General features: G+C 47.1%; 1 protein-coding gene across 3 annotated transcripts in view; it reads right to left on the bottom strand.

The window, feature by feature from the left end:
• Nucleotides 1-21,843, bottom strand: part of NF2 (NF2, moesin-ezrin-radixin like (MERLIN) tumor suppressor) — an 87,110-nt gene that overhangs the window by 25,059 nt on the left and 40,208 nt on the right. For all 3 annotated transcript variants that reach the window (XM_062182615.1, XM_062182614.1, XM_062182613.1), the window contains exons 5-10: nt 15,313-15,381; nt 14,519-14,601; nt 10,827-10,902; nt 7,958-8,092; nt 2,904-2,978; nt 145-258 (exon numbers count right to left, since the gene is read on the bottom strand). In XM_062182615.1, the coding sequence (XP_062038599.1) occupies nt 145-258; nt 2,904-2,978; nt 7,958-8,092; nt 10,827-10,902; nt 14,519-14,601; nt 15,313-15,381 (552 nt within the window). The remainder of the gene's footprint in view (nt 1-144; nt 259-2,903; nt 2,979-7,957; nt 8,093-10,826; nt 10,903-14,518; nt 14,602-15,312; nt 15,382-21,843) is intronic.

Here is a 21,843-nt window from a genome sequence, read left to right as displayed (position 1 = left end):
GGGCATCAGCCAACAAAGAACCACTAGGGATAAAATAATAGCATGTCCATGGCCAGGCCACTCCTATGGGCCCACAACCATGCCTTTCCACTGGGCCAGCACTGGCCAAGCAGCAACAGCGTCAGGCAAACGAGGTCTGCTCACCTGCTTTCGAGCCTTCTCCTCCCTGGCCTGGGCCTTCATCTGCTGGACTTCCAAAGAATCAGCCTTCCGTCTTCTCATAAATAGGTCATGGTTCCCAATACAGAGCTGCAGAATCTGTGGCCACGGAAGCAGGAGAAACGTTAAGCCCACAAATCTACTTCACTGACCAGCAGCTCATCCATGCTGTAGCATCTTAGGCTTTTGTGGGTAGCAACAAACCTGAAGAGAAAGAGTTTAGGGAAATGCCAAAGCCCTGCTGATGGCCCCTCCTGCTCTTGGCCGAGGAGATAAGAGGCAAAGTGAAGGTGCCTCAGATTGCCAGGCGGTTAAATTCACAAGAGGGAATAAGGGCCACTTTATCAATCTTCTTTTTTCTTTTTTTTTTTTCTTTTTCTTTTTTTTTTTTTTTTTTTTATTTTTTTTATTTTTGACAGGCAGAGTGGACAGTGAGAGAGAGACAGAGAGAAAGGTCTTCCTTTTGCCGTTGGTTCACCCTCCAATGGCCGCCGCGGCTGGCGCGCTGCGGCCGGCGCACCGCGCTGATCCGATGGCAGGAGCCAGGTGCTTCTCCTGGTCTCCCATGGGGTGCAGAGCCCAAGCACTTGGGCCATCCTCCACTGCACTCCCTGGCCACAGCAGAGAGCTGGCCTGGAAGAGGCGCAACCAGGACAGAATCCTGCGCCCGACCGGGACTAGAACCCGGTGTGCCGGCGCCGCAAGGCGGAGGATTAGCCTGTTGAGCCACGGCGCCGGCCTATCAATCTTCTGAATGCACTTTGCTCTCCTATGTCAAGATACAATAACGTGGGCTGGAACAACAAGTTGTTTATGTGAAAGAAAAAAAAAAAAAAAAGTTGGACCCCTCCCTCACACCATACACAAAGTTGCTCCAGAAGGATTACAGACTTTAATGCAAAGAGCAAGCCCTGGAAACTTTTAGAAAACAGAACAATATCTTTATAACCACAGGATAGGGGCTAACATTGTGGCACAGTGGGCTAAGCTGCCATCTACAATGCCAGCATCCCATACAAGCACGCGTTTGAGTTCTGGCTGCTCCATTTCTGATCCAGCTCCCTGCTAATTCCGGAGTGAATCAGAAGATAGAAGATCTCTCTCTGTCTCTCTCTTTTGCTCTGTAACTCTGCCTTTCAAATAATAAAATAAATAAATAGGGGCCAGCGCCGTGGCTCACTTGGCTAATCCTCTGCCTGTGGCGCCGGCATCCCATATGGGCGCTGGGTTCTAGTTCCAGATGCTCCTCTTCCAATCCAGCTCTCTGCTGTGGCCCCGGAGTGCAGTGGAGGATGGCCCAAGTGCTTGGGCCCCTGCACCCACATGGGAGACCAGGTGAACATTGGTTCACTCCCCAGTTGGCCACAATGGTCGGAACTGCACCGATCTGAAGCTAGAAGCTTCTTCTAGGTCTCCCATGTGGGTGCAGGGGCCCAAGGGCTTGTGCCATCTTCTATTGCTTTTCCAGGCCATAGCAGAGAGCTGGATCGGGAGTGGAGCAGCCAGGTCTCAAACTGGTGCCCATATGGGATGCAGGCACTTCAGGCCAGGGCGTTAACCTGCTGAGCCATAGCGCCAGCCCCTGAGATTCTATTTTATATTGCGTACAGTTGGCAAAAAAAGTGGCAAGTGGCTAACAATACATGTGCTGAAGATAAGTGCAAATATAAAATACATGTGCAAAAGAAGTCTTACCCACCACTGATGTGTCTATAAATCAATCCCCCTTCTCTGGAAAACAGTTCGTCATAACTCTAAATCCAAATGCACACTAATCCCCTTACTTCTACTCCTAAGTACACATTCTAAACTCTTTAACGCCTATATGTACCAGAAGACAGAGACAAGAATGGTTGAAGATTCATATCAACCTGCAACCATAGTACAGAAGTGGAAAGCCACTCATCATTCATTAATAACAGAATAAAAATATATTTATAAGGGTAGTTCATGGAGGAGTGGACGTTTGGCCTAATGGTTAACATGCCAGGTAGGACATTCACATCCTATATTGGAGTGTCTGGGTTTGATTTCTAGCTCTAGCTCCCAATTCCAGCATCTTGCTTGCTAACACAGACCCTGGAAGGCAGCAAGTAATAGCTCAAGTAGTTGGACCCCTGCCACCCATGCAGCAGACTCCTGGCTTCAGCCCCTGTCCCTTGCAGGCATCCAGGGAAGGAACCAGCAGGTGGGAGTGTGTGTGTGTACTCTTTCTTTCAAGTAAGTTCTTTTAAAAAAAAGATTTACTTTATTTACTTATTAGAAAGGCAGAGTGACAGAGAGAAAGAAGGAGAGAAAGAAGGCAAGGGGGAGCGGGAGCAGAGAGGAGCAAGGGAAGGGATGGAGGGAGGAAGAAAGAGAGCGAGAGACAGCGAGAGAGAGCAAGAGCGCGCTCTTCCAAATGCCCACAACAGCTGTGGCTGGGCCAGGCCAAAGCCAGGAGTCAGGAACTCCATGCGGCTCTCCCACATGGGAGACAGGGGCCCAGGTCCTTGGGCCACCCTTTACTTCCTTTTCAGGCATGTTAGCAGGAAGCTGGATTGAAAGCAGAGTAGCCAGGACTGGAACCAGTGCTCTGATATGGGATGCTGGTGTCATAAGCAGAGCTTAACCTGCTGTGCCACAAGCCTAGCCCCTCAAATAAGTTGGCTTATTTTTGTTTGTTTAAAAAAAAAAAAAAGCAGCATTCAATTCCTCAGAAAAGCTAACAGTTACCAGTTAAGAAAACCAGGAACTCAACTTACCAGCTTATTAACACGAAGCTTTGAGGAGTTAAACTTAAAGACATCAATTTTCTTATCCAGAGGTTTGATAGTGAACTGTAAGGAGGAAGCAGAAAACAGTTCCAGTCTGACAGTCTGCAATGTTTTTCCCAACTGGGAAATTCCACAAACACAGTAGCCACCCTGCCACGGTCTAGCACGAAGCTATGCCTTGTCCTGGCTTCCTGGTGCCTAGGCCCTACATCTCGGTGAATTGGGAGCATCACAAGTATGAAATCTGGGGCTGCAGAAGTTCTGGATCCTACAGGTGTACTCTCTGTACCATCTTAGGCATGGGTGTGAGGCAGAGAAGCTTGGCAACCTGAGATTAGAACTCTGATGGGTCCACCCTCAGGGTTAACACTACTTGGAAGCCACCACAGAGTCTAGACTTGGGCCCTGCCTTCAGGAAGCTCAAGAAATCCAGCTGGATCTACACTAACAGCAGCCACACAAATCTTAGGGGTTCAGAATAGAACCACCAGAAACAGGAGGGGACTAAAGCCAACAGAGTAGCTAAAAAATACGGCAGAGGGACATTCTGCACGGGGCTAGGAACCAGGCACAGAAGGGGCAGGAACTGTGTGTGTGTGTGGTGCTATTTGCTTTTTGGTGACTAAGATGATACAAATGGCTTAGACTGGAGGGTAGCAGGGGTGGACTGGGGTGATGGTGAGGAATAAAAGACAGCAGAGTTTACATGTGAGGTGATGGGAGACAAGGGGTCACCACAGGTCTGGAACACAAGGACAATTTGATAAAAGCTGTTATGGATGCAATAAGATATGAAGAAATGTGGACCATAGAAGAAGAGAAAAACACAGTTCCTGAAATCAAAGTAGAGAGAATAAACAATAAGAGAAGGGTACAGGCTCAGTAGAAGCAGTTGGGGTCAGAAATACTGACAAATGACAACTGCTGCTGCTTAGCCATTCCTGAGAACACCAGACAGATCCTGGATTCCAAAGATGTACTCAGAACTGTGTATCTGGAAGAGGACCTTTGGCCTAGTGGTTAGGGTGCCGGCTGCATACACTGGAGGGCCCGAGTTGGGTTATGGCTCCACTCCTGACTCCTGCTTCCTGCTAATGCAGACCCTGGGAGGCAGAGGCAATAGCTTATGTGCTTTGGTTCCTGCCACCCATGTGGGAGATTAGATTGGGTTCTTGGATCCCAGCTTTGGCACCTGGCCTGGCCCAGGGGTTGTTGCAGGCATTGGGGACTGAACCAACAGACAGGAGATATCTCTCTCTCTCTCTCTCCCCCCTCTCTTTCTCTCCCTTCCTCTCTCTCTCTGCCTTGTAAATAAATGACTATGTGCATATCCATTCCCAATAAAGCTTTGTGTAGCTTTTTTTTTTGACAGGCAGAGTTAGGCAGTGAGAGAGAGAGAGAGAGACAGAGAGAAAGGTCTTCCTTCTGTTGGTTCATCCCCTCAATGGCCGCTACGGCCGGCACACTGTGCCGATCCGAAGCCAGGAGCCAGGTGCTTCCTCCTGGTCTCCCACGTGGGTGCAGGGCCCAAGCACTTGGGCCATCCTCTACTGAACTCCTGGGCTACAGCAGAGAGCTGGACTGGAAGAGGAGCAACCGGGACTAGAACCCGGGGTGCCGGCACTGCAGGCAGAGGATTAGCCTAGTGAGCCGTGGCACCGGCCATTGCTTAGCATTTAAATATGTTGGGAAAAATACATTCTTGGATATTTCTTTCATGTTATATTGTCCAACAAGTAGTTAGGGCTCTGAGGACAGAAAACAATCCTTTGTTTAACTTTTGGCCAAGTTAACTCAGAAGCAGTACTGCTCCTCGGCAGGCTATTTGTGAATTTCATGAGCTTATTTTTGGCCTGGCTGTCAAACCGGAGCTGTCAGTGAGAAACCACAAGTAGTAGGGAAACCACAGGCGCTGCACCACGCCAGGCATACACAAAGAATCAATGGATCACTTAAAATAAACCAACATTTCTGTTTTGACAGCACGGCTGTCACGCATAACCACCGAGACCATTTCCCATTATGTTGAGCCAGCTTGGGGTCTGCTCTCTGCACGAGGTACTGACGTGATGGAACACAACAGTGCTTGCCCCTGGAGAGGGTCTGTTAGAATTCACCGAATCAGGCCATTCTGGGGCAGACCGTAGTCCTTCAGTCTCTGAAGTACGAGTGTGCGGGGAGCCTTTCTGGGGGCAGACCGTAGTCCTTCAGTCTCTGAAGTACGAGTGTGTGGGGAGCCTTTCTGGGGGCAGACTGTAGTCCTTGGGTCTCAGAAGTACGAGTGTGCGGGGAGCCTTTCTGGGGGCAGACTGTAGTCCTTGGGTCTCAGAAGTACGAGTGTGCGGGGAGCCTTTGGTGCACAAACGTGTGGCTGTGCAGTAAGCAGACTAAAAGCCACCACGCCCTGGCACAGCTGTCATGTGTGCTATCACGTGGAACTTTCAATTTCAGTACAGTCCTGTATCACTCAACAACATGCACGTGTGCTGAGAAATGTGCCTGTGGCGACTTCGTTGTGTACACATCAGAGTGTACTGACACAAACCTGGATGGTACAGCCTTACTACACAGCCAGGCTGTAGGATATAGCCCTTGTCATATACGAGGGTACTTCAAAGAGTTTGTGGAAAATGAGATTAAAAGATAAATTTGGGGTGGGCACTAGGCCTGGAGGTTAAGCCAACAGACGGGATACCCACATCCCATGAAGAGAGCCCAGGTTCAAGTTCTGGGTCTGCTCCCAATTCCAGCTTCCTACTAACGCACACCCTGGGAGGCAGCAGTTGAGAGCTCAAGCAGTCGGGTTCCTGCCAGCCACATGGGAGACCTGGATTGCATTCCCAGCTCCTACCTTCAGCCTGGGGAGTAAACAAGCAGATGGGAGCTTGCTTGCTCACTCTCTTAAATAAAAAATAAAAAGCCAGGGCAGGACCAGGCTGAAGCCAGGAGCCAAGAGCTTCATCTGGAACTCCCACATGGGTAGCTAGGCCTAAACACTTGGGCCATCTTCCCTTGCTTTCCCCAGGCCATTAGCAGGGAGCTGGATTGGAAGTGGAGCAACTGGGACACAACTGGAGCCTACACAGGATGCCAGAATTGCAGGCGGCAGCTTAGCCCGCTACGCCACAACGCCGGTCCCATCCATAAACTTTTTGACAACCTTTTTATGTGCATGGATTTCAAAATGTTTCATGCAGAATAAACTTATCTTTTAATTCTGTTTTCCATAAAGTTTTTGAGGTAGTCCCGTGTGGGGTCTACTGCCAACTGAAACATTATGGGGCACTGGCTGCACTTTAAGAAACACCAAACTTCTCATCTCCTGGGCTAACTACTCAGAGGAACTTTGGAGTTAGGATGTTTTGAACTAGGGAGCTCAATCTGTGTCATCAAGCATGGCTAAGCAGATTTCAACCATGTGTAGTCCTGGAAACCTGGTGTCCTTTCCTCAAGTCCTGTGAAGAGAAAGGAGACACGGAATTCGCTCAGGGGTGGGGCCCTGCAGGCATCATGAGCTGTCACTGTGATGCACGCCCCATTCCGTGTCCTGGCTGTGCAGACACCGTGAGTCCCCGAGCACCGTCCATGCCTGCCTCCTCCTGCCTGGAGTTCCTGGGTTCTCAGGGCTGGCAGCTAGGCCTCTCTGAAAAGCAGAGAGCTGGCATCAGTGACCCTGGCTCCCAGCCCTGGCCACTCACTCAGTGGACAAAAGTCACTGGATCCTGTTGTAACAGAAACAATGAAAACATGGCCTCTGCCTTCCCTGTGGCCTCTGCCTTCTCAGCAGGGTTCTTAGAAGAGTTCAACCAGAAGTGGGTTGGAAGCGCTCCCCCATCAATCAGTTCCATCACTGGTCCCCACTGTACTCACTTATTCTAGCAGCCTGGTCCCGGCTTGCCTTTAACTCCCTTCAGGGCTGAGACTAGCGTTTCCACATCTTGTGTTTCCCCTCCACAATCTCACACAAAGCAGGTGCTCAATGATTCTTTTAATGAATGAATGAATGAATGAATGAACATAGGACTATAGCACTGGGGAAAATCACCACCCTGTACAGAAGTACCTGAATTCTGGGTCTGGTGCTGTGGTGCACTGGGTCAGGCTGCCACTTGCAACACCAGCGACGCAGCTTGTGTATTTGAAAGGCAGACTGACAGAGGGAGAGGGAGAAACGCACGGAGAGATCTTGCACTTGCTGGTTTATTCCACAGATGGCTATAATGCTATCTCACATCACCACTAACACCAGCATCCCACATCTGGGCACCGGTTCGAGTCCTGGCTGCTCCATTTCTGATCCAGTTCCCTGCTAATGGGCCTGCGAAGGCAGCAGAAGATGGCCCAAGTGCTTGCGCCCCTGCCACCCACACGGGAGACCTGGATGGAGTTCCTGGCTCTTGGCTTCAGCCTGGTCCACACCTGGATGTTGCAGCCTTTGGGGAGTAAACCAGCAAATGGAAGACCTCTCTCTCTGTCTCTCCTTCTTTCTCTGTCACTCTGCCTTTCAAATAAATAAGTAAATCTTTAAAAATAAATTACTCAATTATTCGCAAATTCTTATAACCATGTTAGCCTGATGACCTTATTTATATTGCTGCTGATATATACACACACAAAAACATATGTACTTGTGTATGTGTAGATGTGTGTATTTATACATTTCCCTATCACGTTCATCAAACACTAGACACATAGACAGGACTCAACATAAACCACACTTAAAATGCAAAGAAAATTTATCATTAGAAATAGAAAGTCAAATAATAAGACAACGTTCCTTTTCTTCTTTTTTACTGTTCTCTGGGGTTTAGCCCTGACAAGTTGAGCTTGCCAATCTCTCGTTAGTCGGTAGTAGGGTTTAGTGATGCCAACGCTGTTCTGTAAATACTTTAAAAACCAACAACCCAAATCCCAAAGCCTGGGAATTAAAGGATTTTACTGGTAACAAGGAGATGCCTGGCTGGCATTTCCAGCAAGAAGGAGAGGTGGGGGAGGCCTTTTGTGGGGCTGCGGGCTGCACCTGCAGTGCAGTCACGTCCTACCTCCTTGTCGCTGTACGAGATGTTTCGGATTTCATTCCACGGGAAGGAGATCTTGGGGGTCAGCCTGTTCTCAGGGTCATAGATGTGCAGCCCCAGAGCATCCACGCCAAGCAGCAGCTCAGTGCCCTTTTTATTCTGTAGACCCAATAAAGAACAGCCACTGTCAGCTCCGGCTGACACTTGAGATGCGATTCAACTTTCCAAAGAACCTGGCACACACTGCTACATATGACAAGTTTCAACAGGTCCCAGTGGAAATCACAGCCGTCGGGGAACCCAGGGGGCTTTCAGCTTCCTGAACTGGGGCAGACAGAGGCAAAACTGTAACGTTCTCATGACCCGGGTGCCCCCTAGAAGACCACTGGGGGCTTCTGTCACTGGCTTGATGGCTAAAGGAGGGAAATCGAAGTGTTGTTACCAGCAGTTAAATAACGAGGTTATCACAGATGCAGTATTAAAACCCGTGGGTTCAAACATTTCTGATGTCAAAGAAAAGGCTGTTGGACTCCTGGAAAGAAAATTGTAACCGCTGGGACTGGATAGTCTCATTTTGTGTTAAAATGTCATCAACGGGATAAAGCAAGCAGACTCAAATGTTAACCATACAATCTAGGTAGCAGGTATACACGTGTATTCACTGACAAATTCTCTCGAGTTTCCTGTATGTTTAAAGTATCTAATAATTGAATGTTGGGAAGAATACATCAAAATGAATCACACACAAATTACACCTCAGCGGAACACCATTTAGCCTAACGGCTAAGATGCTCATATCCCACATCTAAGTTCAATTCTGGGCTCTGGCTCCTGATTCTAGCTTCCTGCCGACGGATATCCTGGGAGGCAGCAGTGATGGCTCGAGTAACTGGGATCCTTGTCACTCATGAAGGAGACCTGGATTGTGTTCCCAGCCTCTGGCTCAGGACCTGACCCAGTCCCAGTCGTTGGGGGAACTTGAGGGGTGAACTGCTAGATGGGAGTCTCTCTACTAATAAAACTAAATACACACATACACACACCCCTCAGTAGAGCTGCTTACAAAATTAATTGACTGTATGCTCCAACTCTGATAGCAGTCCTGGCCAGCAGGCAGGGGAGCTGGGGGCAAGCGCCCTGAGGCCCCACACCACTGCCTCAGCTATGGACCTGTTGTTGCTCCCATCCTCACAGGCAGGCCTGTCCACCAGTGCAGTGGTCCTGCCCATGTCGGGCAATGGAAGGAAACTCCCTACACAAAGGCACTACAGCTCCTGACCCCTTGCTGACAGCAAGGAAATTGAAGCAAGATTCAAGGGCGGGAGAGCGGATCAGCAAACTGAGAAGGTGCTTGGCCTGTGATGAGAAGTACCAATCTAACAGCAGGCGTCAGACGGGGAAGCGAGGGCTCCAGGATGAATCTTTTTACTCTGTCCAACGCCTTGAAGTCAGGCGCTATCACCAACCCAGGAGAGATCCCTCAGCTTGTCCGCAGTGCTTTTGTCACCACTGTGTTACCAGAAGTGAGGCTTTGTACTATTGAATCTACAGGACGTGTTATAAAATGAAATATTTCACTACGTTTCTGACTATTTCGATTGCATTAAAAAAAGGAAGGATTCTACCCTCTTATCATTATGACCCCAACACTTCTAGAGATTAAACAGAGAAAGGTGGAGGCTCAAGCAGCCACTTTTAAATTGCCTTAAGCACATATCTTCCTTGGTTAATGATGGAATTTCAAGAACTCTAACATAAAAGACACTAAAATAACCTTTAGCTTTGCCTATTTCTCAGCGTAAGAAACACACATGAAAAATAGTATATGTTAGTCTGACTAATATAGAAATAGCCCCTAAAAAGAAACTGTTTTTTGAGGATTATAAAACTAGTTTTCTAGAATCTAGCTGGCGGCAGATGGAGCAAGAAGACTTGGGCTGACAAGAAAGTGTTAAATTAGTCTGACTTTAAAGAAATCAAACACTTAGCCAAAACAAATGAAGGAAACTTTAGCAAATAAACTTCCGCATTACTAGAGAACGTGTTTTAGGCCCTTGTTCACTATATAAAATCGCACAACATTTCAGTGTGCCTTACCTTTTTTCAAAGTAACCTGTCAACGTCTGTATTTGGAAAATGAATAAATCTGGGTAAAGTTACCCTGGAATCGTGACCATGGACTTCAACTCACCCTTACTTGATACAAAAGGTGTACTGAACGACAAGCAAGGTGTAACTAAAACAATAAAGTGGGGGTGCTGTGGTCCACGGTTTTCCTGTCTCATCTGTGCTTAGGAACCTGCCAGGAAAAGTTGAGCAGACCACATGCGTGCCTTTGGAAGCAGCTGCCTGCACACAGTATCCAGCAACCAAACACCAGGAAAGATACTGTAAGGGCTCAGGCAGACCTGGGCCGAACACAAATGCCTCCCTCTGCAGAGGCAACTGGGCTCCCAGAGGACAGCCAAGGCAGGAGAACCATTAATGGTCTGAATAGAGAGCCAATTAGCCTCACAGTGAGAAGGAGAGTCCCCACCCAAACAAATCACTCATCTCTAACAGCGCTTTATTCTCTCTGTGCTCTGGGGAAACACAGCATTTCCAGGTGCTCTCCGGATCTCACAGCCAGGGATAATCAAATGTTACATTCAGAGCATCCCAACAGGCTTCCGCTGACAGTCCCCCAAGGCTCAATGACACTTAATTACCTATGATCTAATTGAAGTCCAAAAATAGAGAATAGGTTCTAAGACCTCTCTCCCTTTCCTCTTTTCTTCTTTCCCACTGAACCATGAAGCAGTCTACCACCCTGGGATGAAGAAGTAACCCATTTTTCCAGTCTGGCCCGGATTCAGGCTCGGATTGTGAGCTAGGGAACCTGGCTTCAACGCACCCGGATTGCAAAGTAGTTCACGCCGTACATCTCCAGATCCTGAGCTATCTTCAAATATTCCATTTCGGCTTCGTCCCTGTGAGCAGAAAGAAAGACGCTGTCACTGGAGCTAAGTGAGGAGGGTGGAGGGTGGGCACGAACATCGCCTGGAGCCGCGTCCCGGCAGACGACATGAGCCACCGCGGGTACCAGCAGGGCCCTTCCGAACCCTGTGTCTACTAAACAACCAAGGTCAAGCCAACTTCCCATCCCTGAGAAAATAAGAGAGCAGATCCATTACAGCGTCTCTTGGCTTCAGTTCACGTTTCTGCCCTTGGTAAGTAGTGACAGCTGTCTTAAGTAAGTCAAGAAAAGCACGCGGCATGCTATCTGCTACCCTCAAATGGGCCTGGATGTTCAAATCTTATTTAAGTTGTTTCCTTATCTTAGTGTACTTCCTTCACCTGGAAGGTTCTGGTAATGAAACAACTCTCTCTGCAGCCGACCTGACAGCTACTTCCCTGATTTGATTTCCTTGGGTACTGCTGGAGGTGAGGGCAAGAGTTATCTGGGCTGTAAAACCCAACCAACGTTGCCTACTTGTAAGTTGTAAGTCAAATTTAAAGGAAGCTCCCGAAGCAGCTATGACTTGCAGAAAACTGCCAAGATAGGTACAGAATTGAAGTATTTTCACTTCAGCCTCCCTATGACCTTGTCCTCTTCTCTCTCCGATCATAAAATGCTCTCAAATGAATTTTAAAAATTCAACTGAGAGAATGCCAAGTGTTGGCAAGCCAGCGGAGCAACCAGAAATCACAAGTGCTGCTGATGTCAATCGGTACAGTGCCTTTGGGAAACGGACAGTACGGTAACGGCAGAGACCAGGAGCCAGCACCACATCCCGAACACCCATCAGTCGTGGGATGGATGTGGTATAGTCACGCACTGGAATTCTACACAGCAACGAAAATGAAAAAGTTCTTGCACATGATGCTGAGTAAAGGAAGCGAGGCATAAAAATCAGAAAGTGTCTGGCTGCATGTGTAGAAAGTTTAAAACAGGTGACACTAATTCATGGAGTTGGAAATCAGATTGGTTACCGCTCAGGAGAAAGAAGAGGGTTTACGGGCTTTTGATTCCCCTAGTGTTACATGGTGTTTCTGCTTTATAACAACTCTCATCAGGCAGAATGTTTGTTTTGTTTTTTTCAATATTTTATTTATTTATTTGAAAGTCAGAGTTACAGAGAAAGAGCTTGCGCTCTTCCACCTGCTGGTTCACTCCCTAATTGGCCGAAACAGCCAGAGCTGCGCCGATCCTAAGCCAAGAGCCAGGAGCTTCTTCTGGATCTCCTACATGGGTGCAGGGCCCAACGACTTGAGCCATCTTCTACTGCTTTCCCAGGCCATAGCAGAGAGCTGCCGGGACCCGAACTGGCACCCATATGGGATGCCGGCACTACAGGCAGTGGCTTTACCCGCTATGCCACAGCACTGGCCTCAGGCAGTATATTTGTAATTTGTTGTTTTCAGTGTGCATGCTACACATTTTGAGTGATGGGGGTGGGGGCAGGCACTGTAGTGCAGTGACTTAAGCCAGCACTTTAGACACCTGTATCCCATATCAGAGGGCCTATGTTCAATTTTTGCCTCTGCTTCCCATCCGGCTTCCTGCTAATATACTGCGAGGCTGTAGCTGATGGCCAAGCACTTAGGTTTCTGCTTCATCCTGGCCCAGCCCCAGTTGTTGAGGGCATTCTGGGAAGTGAACCAGAGGATAGACGATTGCTCTCTTTCTCTCTGTGTGTGTGTTATCAATCTTTCAAATATATAGAAATGAATAAACATTTTTTAAAAAAGTTAAGTGATAGTTGATTTGGAGAAAAAAATTTTATAGGCCAATGAAAAAGTGATCAATTCCTAAATTGATCAGAGGAATACTGATTATAAGATACAATTTTTCATTTTTTTAAGATTTTTTTTTAATTTATTTGAAAGATTTACAGAGTGAGGTAGAGCCAGAGAGAGAGAGAGAGAGAGAGAGGTCTTCATCGCTGATTCACTCCGCAAATGACCACGATGGCCAGAGCTGAGCTGATCCAAAGCCAGGAACCAGGAGTTTCTTCCAGGTCTCCCATGTGGGTGCAGGGGCCCAAGGACTTGGGCCATCTTCTACTGCTATCCCAGGCCATAGCAGAGAGCTGGATGGGAAGTGGAACAGCCAGGACTCCAACCGGCGCCCATGTAGGATGCTGGTGCTGCAGGCCATGGCTTTAACCTGTGGTTAAAATTGGTGCTGGCCCCAATTTTTCATCTTTTAGATCATCAAAAAATATTATAGGTTGACTAAAAAAAGGTTTTGAGGTGCAGGCAATGGGTAGGTGGCACATTCACTGCGTGAAACACCTGTATCCCATATCAGAGAGGCTGGGGTCAATCCCTGGCTCTGCTTCCAATTCCAGCTTCCTGCGGATGCCCACTCTGGGAGGAGCATACTTGAGCCCCTGCCACCACCATGGAACACCTGAACTGAGTTCCCAACTCCCAGACATCTGGGGAGTGATACTCTTGTCTATCTTTCTCTGCTTCTCAAAAAAAGAAAGAGGTGGGGGAGGCAGTCTCGCACCACTGCTGATGGCACCGAGAAACAGGTACAAACTTTCTGGAAGGCAATTTGGTGCCACCCATCTCACATTCTTTGACCCAGTAACTCTCCTTCAAAAGACTCTTATTTCAGTTCTACTTGTGCAATCATTTAATGAGAGAAGATTGTACAGAACTTTCTGTAAAAGTGAAAAACCTACAGATATCCAGCGCATCAATAGAGGGATGGATGCAAGAGCAGCCGGAGGAGCTGGCTTTGTGCCACAGGAGCCCCACTGCAATGCTGGCATCCCATTGAGCATCAGTTCAAGTCTCAGCTGCACTGCTTCCAACCCAATTCCCTTGCTAATGTGCCTGGGGAGGCAGTGGAAGATAGCCCAAATACTCGGGTCCTTGTCACTCACATGGGAAACCTGGATGGAGCTTCTGGTTCCTGGCTTTAGCCAGGAGTGAACCAGTGGATGGAAGATCTCTGTTTAACTCTCTCCCTTTCTTTGTTACTCTGCCTTTCAACAGAATTTGTAAAATTAAATAAAATCGCCAATGAATGCAGGTCAGGCAGTACAGCCCACCATGTTATACCTTACACATTCTAGAAGAAGGACACAGAGGACCAGCGCTATGGTGTAGTGGATACAGTCACTGCCTACAGCACAGCACTGGCATCCCATATGGGCACTGGTGCTAGTCCCAGCTGCTCCACTTCTGATCCAGCTTCCTGCTAATGTGTCTGGAAAAGCAGTAGAAGATGGCCCTGTTTGGGCCCCTGCACCCACATAGGAGACCCGGATGGAGCTCCTGGCTCCTGACTTTGGCCTGGCCCAGACCTGCTGCTGCAGCCATTTGGGGAGTGAACCAGCAAATGAAAGATCTCTCTCTCTCTCTCAAATAAATAAATAAATCTTTATAAAAGAAAAAGGACACACAACACTGAAGTTCACCATTACTCCCAGCTCTTCCTTTTTCTTTTTATATACTTGGGACTTGGCTATTGCACTTTGTTCAACAAGAATGTCCTAGTTTTGTAGTCCTTTAAGGACTTAAAACGACCAAAAAAAAAAAAAAAAAAAGCCCATAAAGAAATGTAAACCAGCAGTGAAGCAGTCTCACCTGGCGCGGCCCCGGTGCTCTGCATACCAGGCAGTAATTCTCTCCTCCCACATTTCCGGAGTCATTTGATACAGATTTATTACCTACCAAAAAATAGAGCAAAATAAAAAACCCACACACAAAGGAAGTTTGGGTATTGTTTGCCATTTTTATAATTATGCATCATTTTCCCACAACAGCGAAGCTATTTTTAAGAAACCGCACACAGGGAGGCCATGGCACACAGAGGTGGGCGTGTGGACAAGCACCGTTCAGTTGGAGGGCGGATCAGAAAGCCACCTGGCTGGGCGGCCCAGGTGCACCCCTGGCACCCCTTGCCTGGCAGCGGCCCCTCTTTCCCGCCTGGGCTGTTACATACGTCCCAGACACGGCCTCTGCAGACGGAGCTCGGTCAGGAGCGACGCTCGCTGCTCCCAGCCCCTCCAAGCACAGGGAAAGGCAGTGAAGGTGAGTAAAAGACTTTATTACCCAGTGACAGATGAGTGTAGCTATAAAATCACAGCACCAAAAGGGAGGGAGGGACTGCTTCCGTGACCGATGATGAACACCGCCAAAGACTCAAAGCCACAGCGCCCACCCCTGCCTCGTCGTCTCCGTCCACCCCTCACGCTGCAAACAGCTGCATTCCCTAAGCTGAACACACACTGCTTCACACGCCTCCATTAAAGAAACGACCGCTCCAGGGGGACACTTACAGGCCGTGCCCGTCCTGGCAACCCCAAGCCAACTCCACAAACCTTTGCTTCTTCATAGACTGCACAGCGATTCTGTATTCTTTTCTCAGGATTTCTTACCCTTTTTGGCAGCAATTCCTCTTGGGCTAAAAATCCCCGCTTGTGAACCGAGGGGTCGTAGTCACCATACTGGAGGAGAAGAAAGGGAGTGGTGGTTGAGATGAGAAAGACAACAGCCATTTCTGAATGGGGGCGGAGGGGGCCTCCACTCAGTGGGTTTCCTACCAGCCCCAGGGAGCATTTCAATTCCAATGACAAGTCAAGATTTCAACCTTGCTAGTTTGTTATCCTTCAATGAAAATACAAAGCTGATTATATCTGCAAATGGAGTTGCATAATCCCGTAAGGGATGAATGGGTGATGTGCTAATAAGGATGTGACACGTGTATGGAAATGCGGTCATGTTTTCTAGCTTGCAGGGAAAGCAGTCACTTCCAAGACATTAGCCTTTGAATTGAAACAATAAACACAACTGTGAAAGTTGTGATTAGCAAGGTGTGATGAGAGTCTTACCTACAAATGCTTCTAAGTGGCTGGTAATTGGAGGCAAGTGCCAGGAGGGAGCTGGGAATAATGCAGGCAATATTTTTAATGCCTTTTGTTCAAGGTTCTGAAAAATGCTTTGGAAAAAATCTGATGTCAACACTGTCATTTCTACCGTACAGACAAAGACACGAGTACAAAGCTGGAAAGCAGGTCCCTGGCAGGGCAGGAAATGGGCCCTGCATTTTAATTTATTCCTCTGGGCACTATGGCTGGGACATTCCTTCTCTGATTTTTAAAAAGTTCCTTTCTTTCCTAGAAATCACTGAATCTGACCTGGAAATAATAATAATAATAAAAAAAAGAAAGAATGTTTAAACAGGAATTAACTGTGAAACAAATAGTAGAAAATAAAATGCAAGCATGTTTCTTATCAGCACTGGCTTTTCTTTTTACCAAAAACATCAAAGCCTGGATTTTAGTATAATTTATAAGTGTTTATCCTGTGGACCACTAATATTGAGGGGAAAAGGAAGTTCAAGCACAAGGCTGGCGGTTCTGTGTCCAGGTCAGGCCAGGATGCTGTCCAGAGAGCCTCACGGCAGACTGCATGGTGTTCTCTGAATGAAGTCACTCACTCGCCAAATGCCAGATCTTTATCAGCCACCCCACCAGGACCGGAACGTTCACATGCATTAATATTTCTTGTGTGAATTTCATAATTATCTTGCATGTAGCAGAACTGTATTGCTTTTTTTTTTTTTTTTTTTTTTAGTGTTAAGGAGATTCCTTTGTCAAATTGAAACATTTGACCATGTAACCCTGTATGGCATTTCGTCATGTTAAAAACTGAAAGGACACAGGGCCAGCGCTGTGGCTCACTTGGTTAATCTTCTGCCTGCAGCGCTAGCATCCCATATGGGCGCCAGGTTCTAGTCCCGGTTGCTCCTCTTCCGGTCCAGCTCTCTGCTGTGGCCCAGGAAAGCAGTGGAGGATGGCCCAAGTGCTTGGGCCCCTGCACCCGCATGGAAGACCAGGAGAAGCACCTGGCTTCGGATCGGCACAGCCAAAGGAGGACCTTTCTCTCTGTCTCTGTCTCTCTCTCTCTCTCACTAACTCTACTTGTCAAATTAAAAAAAACAAAAACAAAAACAAAAACTGGAAGGACACTCCCCCCAGCCCCAATTCTCTCTACTTCTCGGAGGCCTGGAGATGCTGTAAGTCCTCCCTGTCTCGCAAGGCAGCTGTCGGGTGCAGGATGAGTCTCCAGGCTGCTTAAGGCCCCACTCCAGATCTTTCACTTAGTAACTACATGACCTTGGAAATTGTTGTGTCTCAGTTTTCTCCACTGTAAAATGGGGATAGTAACAGTACCTACCTCACAGAACTCTTGTAGTGATTAAATAAAATAATACTTGCAAAGTTTTAAAAACTATCTTGACATATATATAAACTGATGTCTGGATTGTCCAACTGTTTTCTTGCCCATTAGGAGCAGGTGTTTGGCCTAGCAGTTAAAACACCCTCAGCACTCATCAGAGGGCCTGGCTTTTTTTTTTTAATGAATTTTTTTAAAGATTTATTTATTTATTTGAAAGAGTTACACAGCAAGAGGAGAGGCAGAGAGAGAGAGAGAGAGAGAGAGAGAGAGAGACTGACAGAGAAAGAGAGAGAGAGGTCTTCCATCCAATGGTTCACTCCCCAATAGGCCGCAATGGCCGGAGCTGTGTCAATTCGAAGCCAGGAGCCAAGAGCTTCTTCCAGATCTTCCAAGCGGGTGCAGGGGCTCAAGCCCTTGGGCCATCTTCTACTGCTTTCCCAGGCCAAAGCAGAGAGCTGGATCAGAAGAGGAGCAGAGGGGACTAGAACTGGTGTCCATATGGGATGCCGGAGCTTTAGGCCAGAGCATTAACCCACTGTGCCACAGCACCGGCCCTGGGCCTGGGTTTTGATTCCAAATTCCAGCTTCCTGCCAATGCAGAAGTAGTGGTGATGGCTCAAGTAGTTGGTCTCCCTGTCACCCACATGGAAGACCACATCAGAGTGCTGGTTTGAGTCCTGGCTGCTCCACTTCCAATCCAGCTTCCTGCTAGTGTGCCTGGGAAGGCAGTGGATAATGGCCCAAGTGTTTGGGCCCCTGCCAACCATGTGAGAGACCAAGTGCCTGGCTCTTGGCTTTTGCTTGACCCAGCCCTGGCTGTTGTGGGCAAGTGAGGCATAAACCCATGAATGGAAAATTGATCTCTATCTCTCAATAAACAATAAATAAGTATTTTAGAACGAGAGCATTAGGCGTAGAAAGTGTCAGAGGGGCGTTCTGGAGTAACCCCTCTGCGGCCCTCTCTCTATAAACCTCAGCTTCCAGATCTGCCAAGCAAGGGTCACAATGGCACCTGTCTGCCGGGAGGTGAGCAGGAGGAAGGAAGACGACACAGGCCGGCCTGAGCACAGTGGCCGGCCCCTGGGGAAGGCCAGGCATCATTATTACTGTGGCTGCCATCCTCACGTGATCTGAAACAGCCCTGGGCAGTGTGTGCCTCCCTGATTTCTGAAGGGGTAAGATGAAAAACAAAGCCCTGTTAGTTGCATCTGCAAACCCCTCAACAGTGCTGATCAAACCCTAATGCAAAAGTAAGCAGAAACGCAAAGTTCAAGTTGTAAATTCTCTTCCAAAGGCCTGCAAGATTAACGAGCCCCATTATGAAATTAGACCGAGCTCCCAGCTACTCCACTGATCAAACACATTAGATCTGACTGACGCAGAGGTGGCAGGGACCCTGCTGAAAGAACTTCTCCACTGGACTAACTCCACTCACGACATTAAAGCCACCTTGATGTATGCCTCTGCTCTTAAATGGCTCTTTGAAAAACAAAGGAAGGGGAAAAAAAACCCTAAGCTGTGGCAGTTGGTGAATATAAAAGAAAATCACAGCATGCCACAGCTGGGGCTGACAGGTGCTCCTCCTTTCATGCAGCAGACACGCTGGGCGACAACACAATGAGGGTGCATTTACTGTGAAGCTAAGGAGGCCCGGGCTTCGGGTCTCTGCGCCTGCCAGGGCCTCTATGTGATTCTACATTCATAATGTCATGTCTGTGGGTCAAGGAGAACTCCCTAAATTATAGAAACCTCAGGTCCTACAAATCCTGGATCTACCCCTGATATAAACCAACTGAATTTAAATTCATGAAGGGAGCTCACCATCCAAAGGACTCTTGGAGTCAATTCTTAGGTCAAGTAGACTCTTTCTGGATATTAAATAACTTCCTCTGTCTCTATGTATAGAAAAATGAGATCAAATGCACTGAACAGGATTTGATAAGATATAGAGTAGGTTAATAACTAGAAAAAATTGGTCCCTACTACACAGAGTAACTAAATCCCAGATGAATTAAAGACTTAAACCTATACATGAAAATCTATAAAAATATCAGAACGAAACACAGAGCACGGGCATATTAATGGTTGGCAAAGTCCTTCTAAAAGTCAGTCAAAACATGAAAAGAAAAAACCTGACAAGGAAAAATAGATAAAATGTTGGTAGCCCAGATACATGGAGCTCTTACAAGTCAATCAGAAAATGATTTAAGAAGCGGTAGAAAATGGGCAAGTCACAAATAGTTGATTCACAGAGAAAACAAATACAAATGGCCAATGAATCTGTGAAAAGATGCTTAGCCCCAGTGGCAATCCCAGAAGTGCAAATTTTTAAGAACCTGTTTTTTCTTCTAGATCAGCAAAAATGTCAGAGACTGAAGTATCTACTGTTGGTAAGGATGTGTGAAAACAGATATTCCCACACACTGCTACTGGACGTTAAATTAGGACAGCAACTTGGGAGGAAAACTTGGCCGCACTTATTTAAAATTTTTTATTGAGATTATATATATAATTTATCATATCAAGTGAACAGTTTAGTGGTACTCAGTATATTTATCATGTATATCATCATCTAATTTCAGAATACTCCTATCACCCCCACTAGAAATCCAGCACCCCCCAGCAGTCACTCTAATTCCCTCCTGATCCCCATCCCCTGGCAACCACTGAATCTACTCTTTGTCTCCATGGATCTACCTACCCTGAACATTTCATACCAGTGGAATCCTACAAAATATGGCTGTTTGTGCCTGGCTTCTTTTAGTTAGCATCAAATTCTAAATGTTCTTATTCTTCAACCCAGTTGCGCCATTTCTGGAAATCTATCACAGAGAAAAACTGTTTATACAAGTATGTGCCTAAATAGGCACACACAAGGATCTTCACTGCACCCACTTAAGCAACAGAAAACAAGAGAAAGAAAAGCAAGCCTCAATATTCACCAATAAAGATACATTTAAATAACCCACAGGCCCTCCTTCCTATGAAATACCAGTCAGCAGTTAGAAAGAATGAGGCGGGTCTATCAGTTCTGACAGTCTGAAGTGAAAAGAATGCATCGCATGGGAGTTGCACATTGTGCGAGTCCATTTATATGAGACGTCCACGGCAGGCAAAGCCACAGCCAGAAAGTGGATTTAGCGGTTGCCAGGGGACGGGGCGAGGAGTACATTAGGAGTGACGCTGGTGGGTGTAGGGTTTCTTCTGGGGGGTGATGGAAATGGGGGTGACAGGTGAGATAGTGATGGTGGCTGCACAACAATCTGCTGAACGTACCAACAACCTGGAAAAGCCGCTTGCAAGCGGAATTTCAGGGATTAAACTACACGGGGCATTCTTGGGGGGGGGGGGTTTGCAAATTCAGTCCCTCCTGCAAGACCCAAAAACTGTGGCCATCCACTTTACTGAGCCCTGCCAATCTTATGGGTTCAATAACTAATCTGTTACTTTCATCTTTTCCTTGATTACCAGTGAGATTGAACATCTTTTTGTATCTACTGTCCATTCCTGTTTTCTCCTATTTAAAATGCCTATCCATATCCTTTGTGTTCATTTTTCTATGTTTCTCTTTTTCTTATAAAAAAGAGTTTTTGGTATTTATGGACACATTGAGTCAATTCTATGCAATTCTACTTCTAGAAATCTACCTTAAGGAAAAACAATTCTTTGCACTTGTACAGAAGGAATCATGTAAAAGGATTTTCGGTAAAGCACAGTTTATACTAGGGAAAAAGTGGAAACAACCTACTTCTGCCTCAGAAGGGGGATGGAAAAATAATCTATGCTTATTCTTCAATGGCTACTATACAGCAGTTAAAATCAATGAGCTACAGCTACATTACAACATCTCAAAAATCAATACTGAGTAGGAAAAACAAATACCAGTTTGTAAAAGGATAGGCAAAGAAAAAAAGATATGCACAGCATAGTACCATTCTTTTAAAAAGCTTTATTTATGGGGCCAGCATTGTGGTGTAGTGGGTTAAGCCGCCGTCTGTGGCGCCAGCATCCATATGGGCACTGGTTCAAGTCCTAGCTGCTCCATTTCCTATCTAGCTCCCTACTAATGTGCCTGGGAAAGCAGTGGAAGATGGCCCAAGCACTGGGGCTCCTGTACCCATGTGGCAGGAGACCTGGATGAAGCTCCTGGCTCCTGTTTTCAGTCTGGTCCAGCCCTGTCTGTTGTGGCCATTTGGGGAGTGAACCCGTGGATGAATGACTTCTCTCCCTCTGCCTCCACCTTGCTGCAACTCCACCTTTCAAATAAATAAATCATAAAAAAAGTTTTTATTTATTTGAAAGATAGAGTGACAGAAGGAGAGACAACCTTACATCCACTAGTTCACTCCCCAAAAGCCTACAGAGTCCAGGCTGAAGCCAAGAGCCAGGAACTCCATTTAGGTCTCCCCCATAGGTGGCAGTAACCCAAGTATTTGGACCATCATCTGCTGCCTCTCAGGTGCATTAAGCAGTAAGCTGGTTCAGAAGTAGAGCAGCCAGGACTAAAACTGGCACTCTCCCAAGTGGCCTGTTTTGTTTCTTTTAATTAATTAGTTTATTTGAGAGGCAGAGCTGCAGAGAGAGGTCTTCCATCTGCTGGTGCGCTCCTCAAGTGGCTACAATGGTCAGAGCTGAGCCAATCCAAAGCCAAGAGCCAGGAACTTCTGGGTCTCCCACGTGGGTGCAGGGGCCCAAGCACTTGGGCCATCTTCCACTGCTTTCCCAGG

This window comes from Lepus europaeus, chromosome 23 (assembly GCF_033115175.1).
Source record: "Lepus europaeus isolate LE1 chromosome 23, mLepTim1.pri, whole genome shotgun sequence".
NCBI lineage: Eukaryota > Metazoa > Chordata > Mammalia > Lagomorpha > Leporidae > Lepus > Lepus europaeus.
Note: the sequence above shows the minus strand (reverse complement) of the source record. Positions and strands in the feature narration are given on the sequence as shown.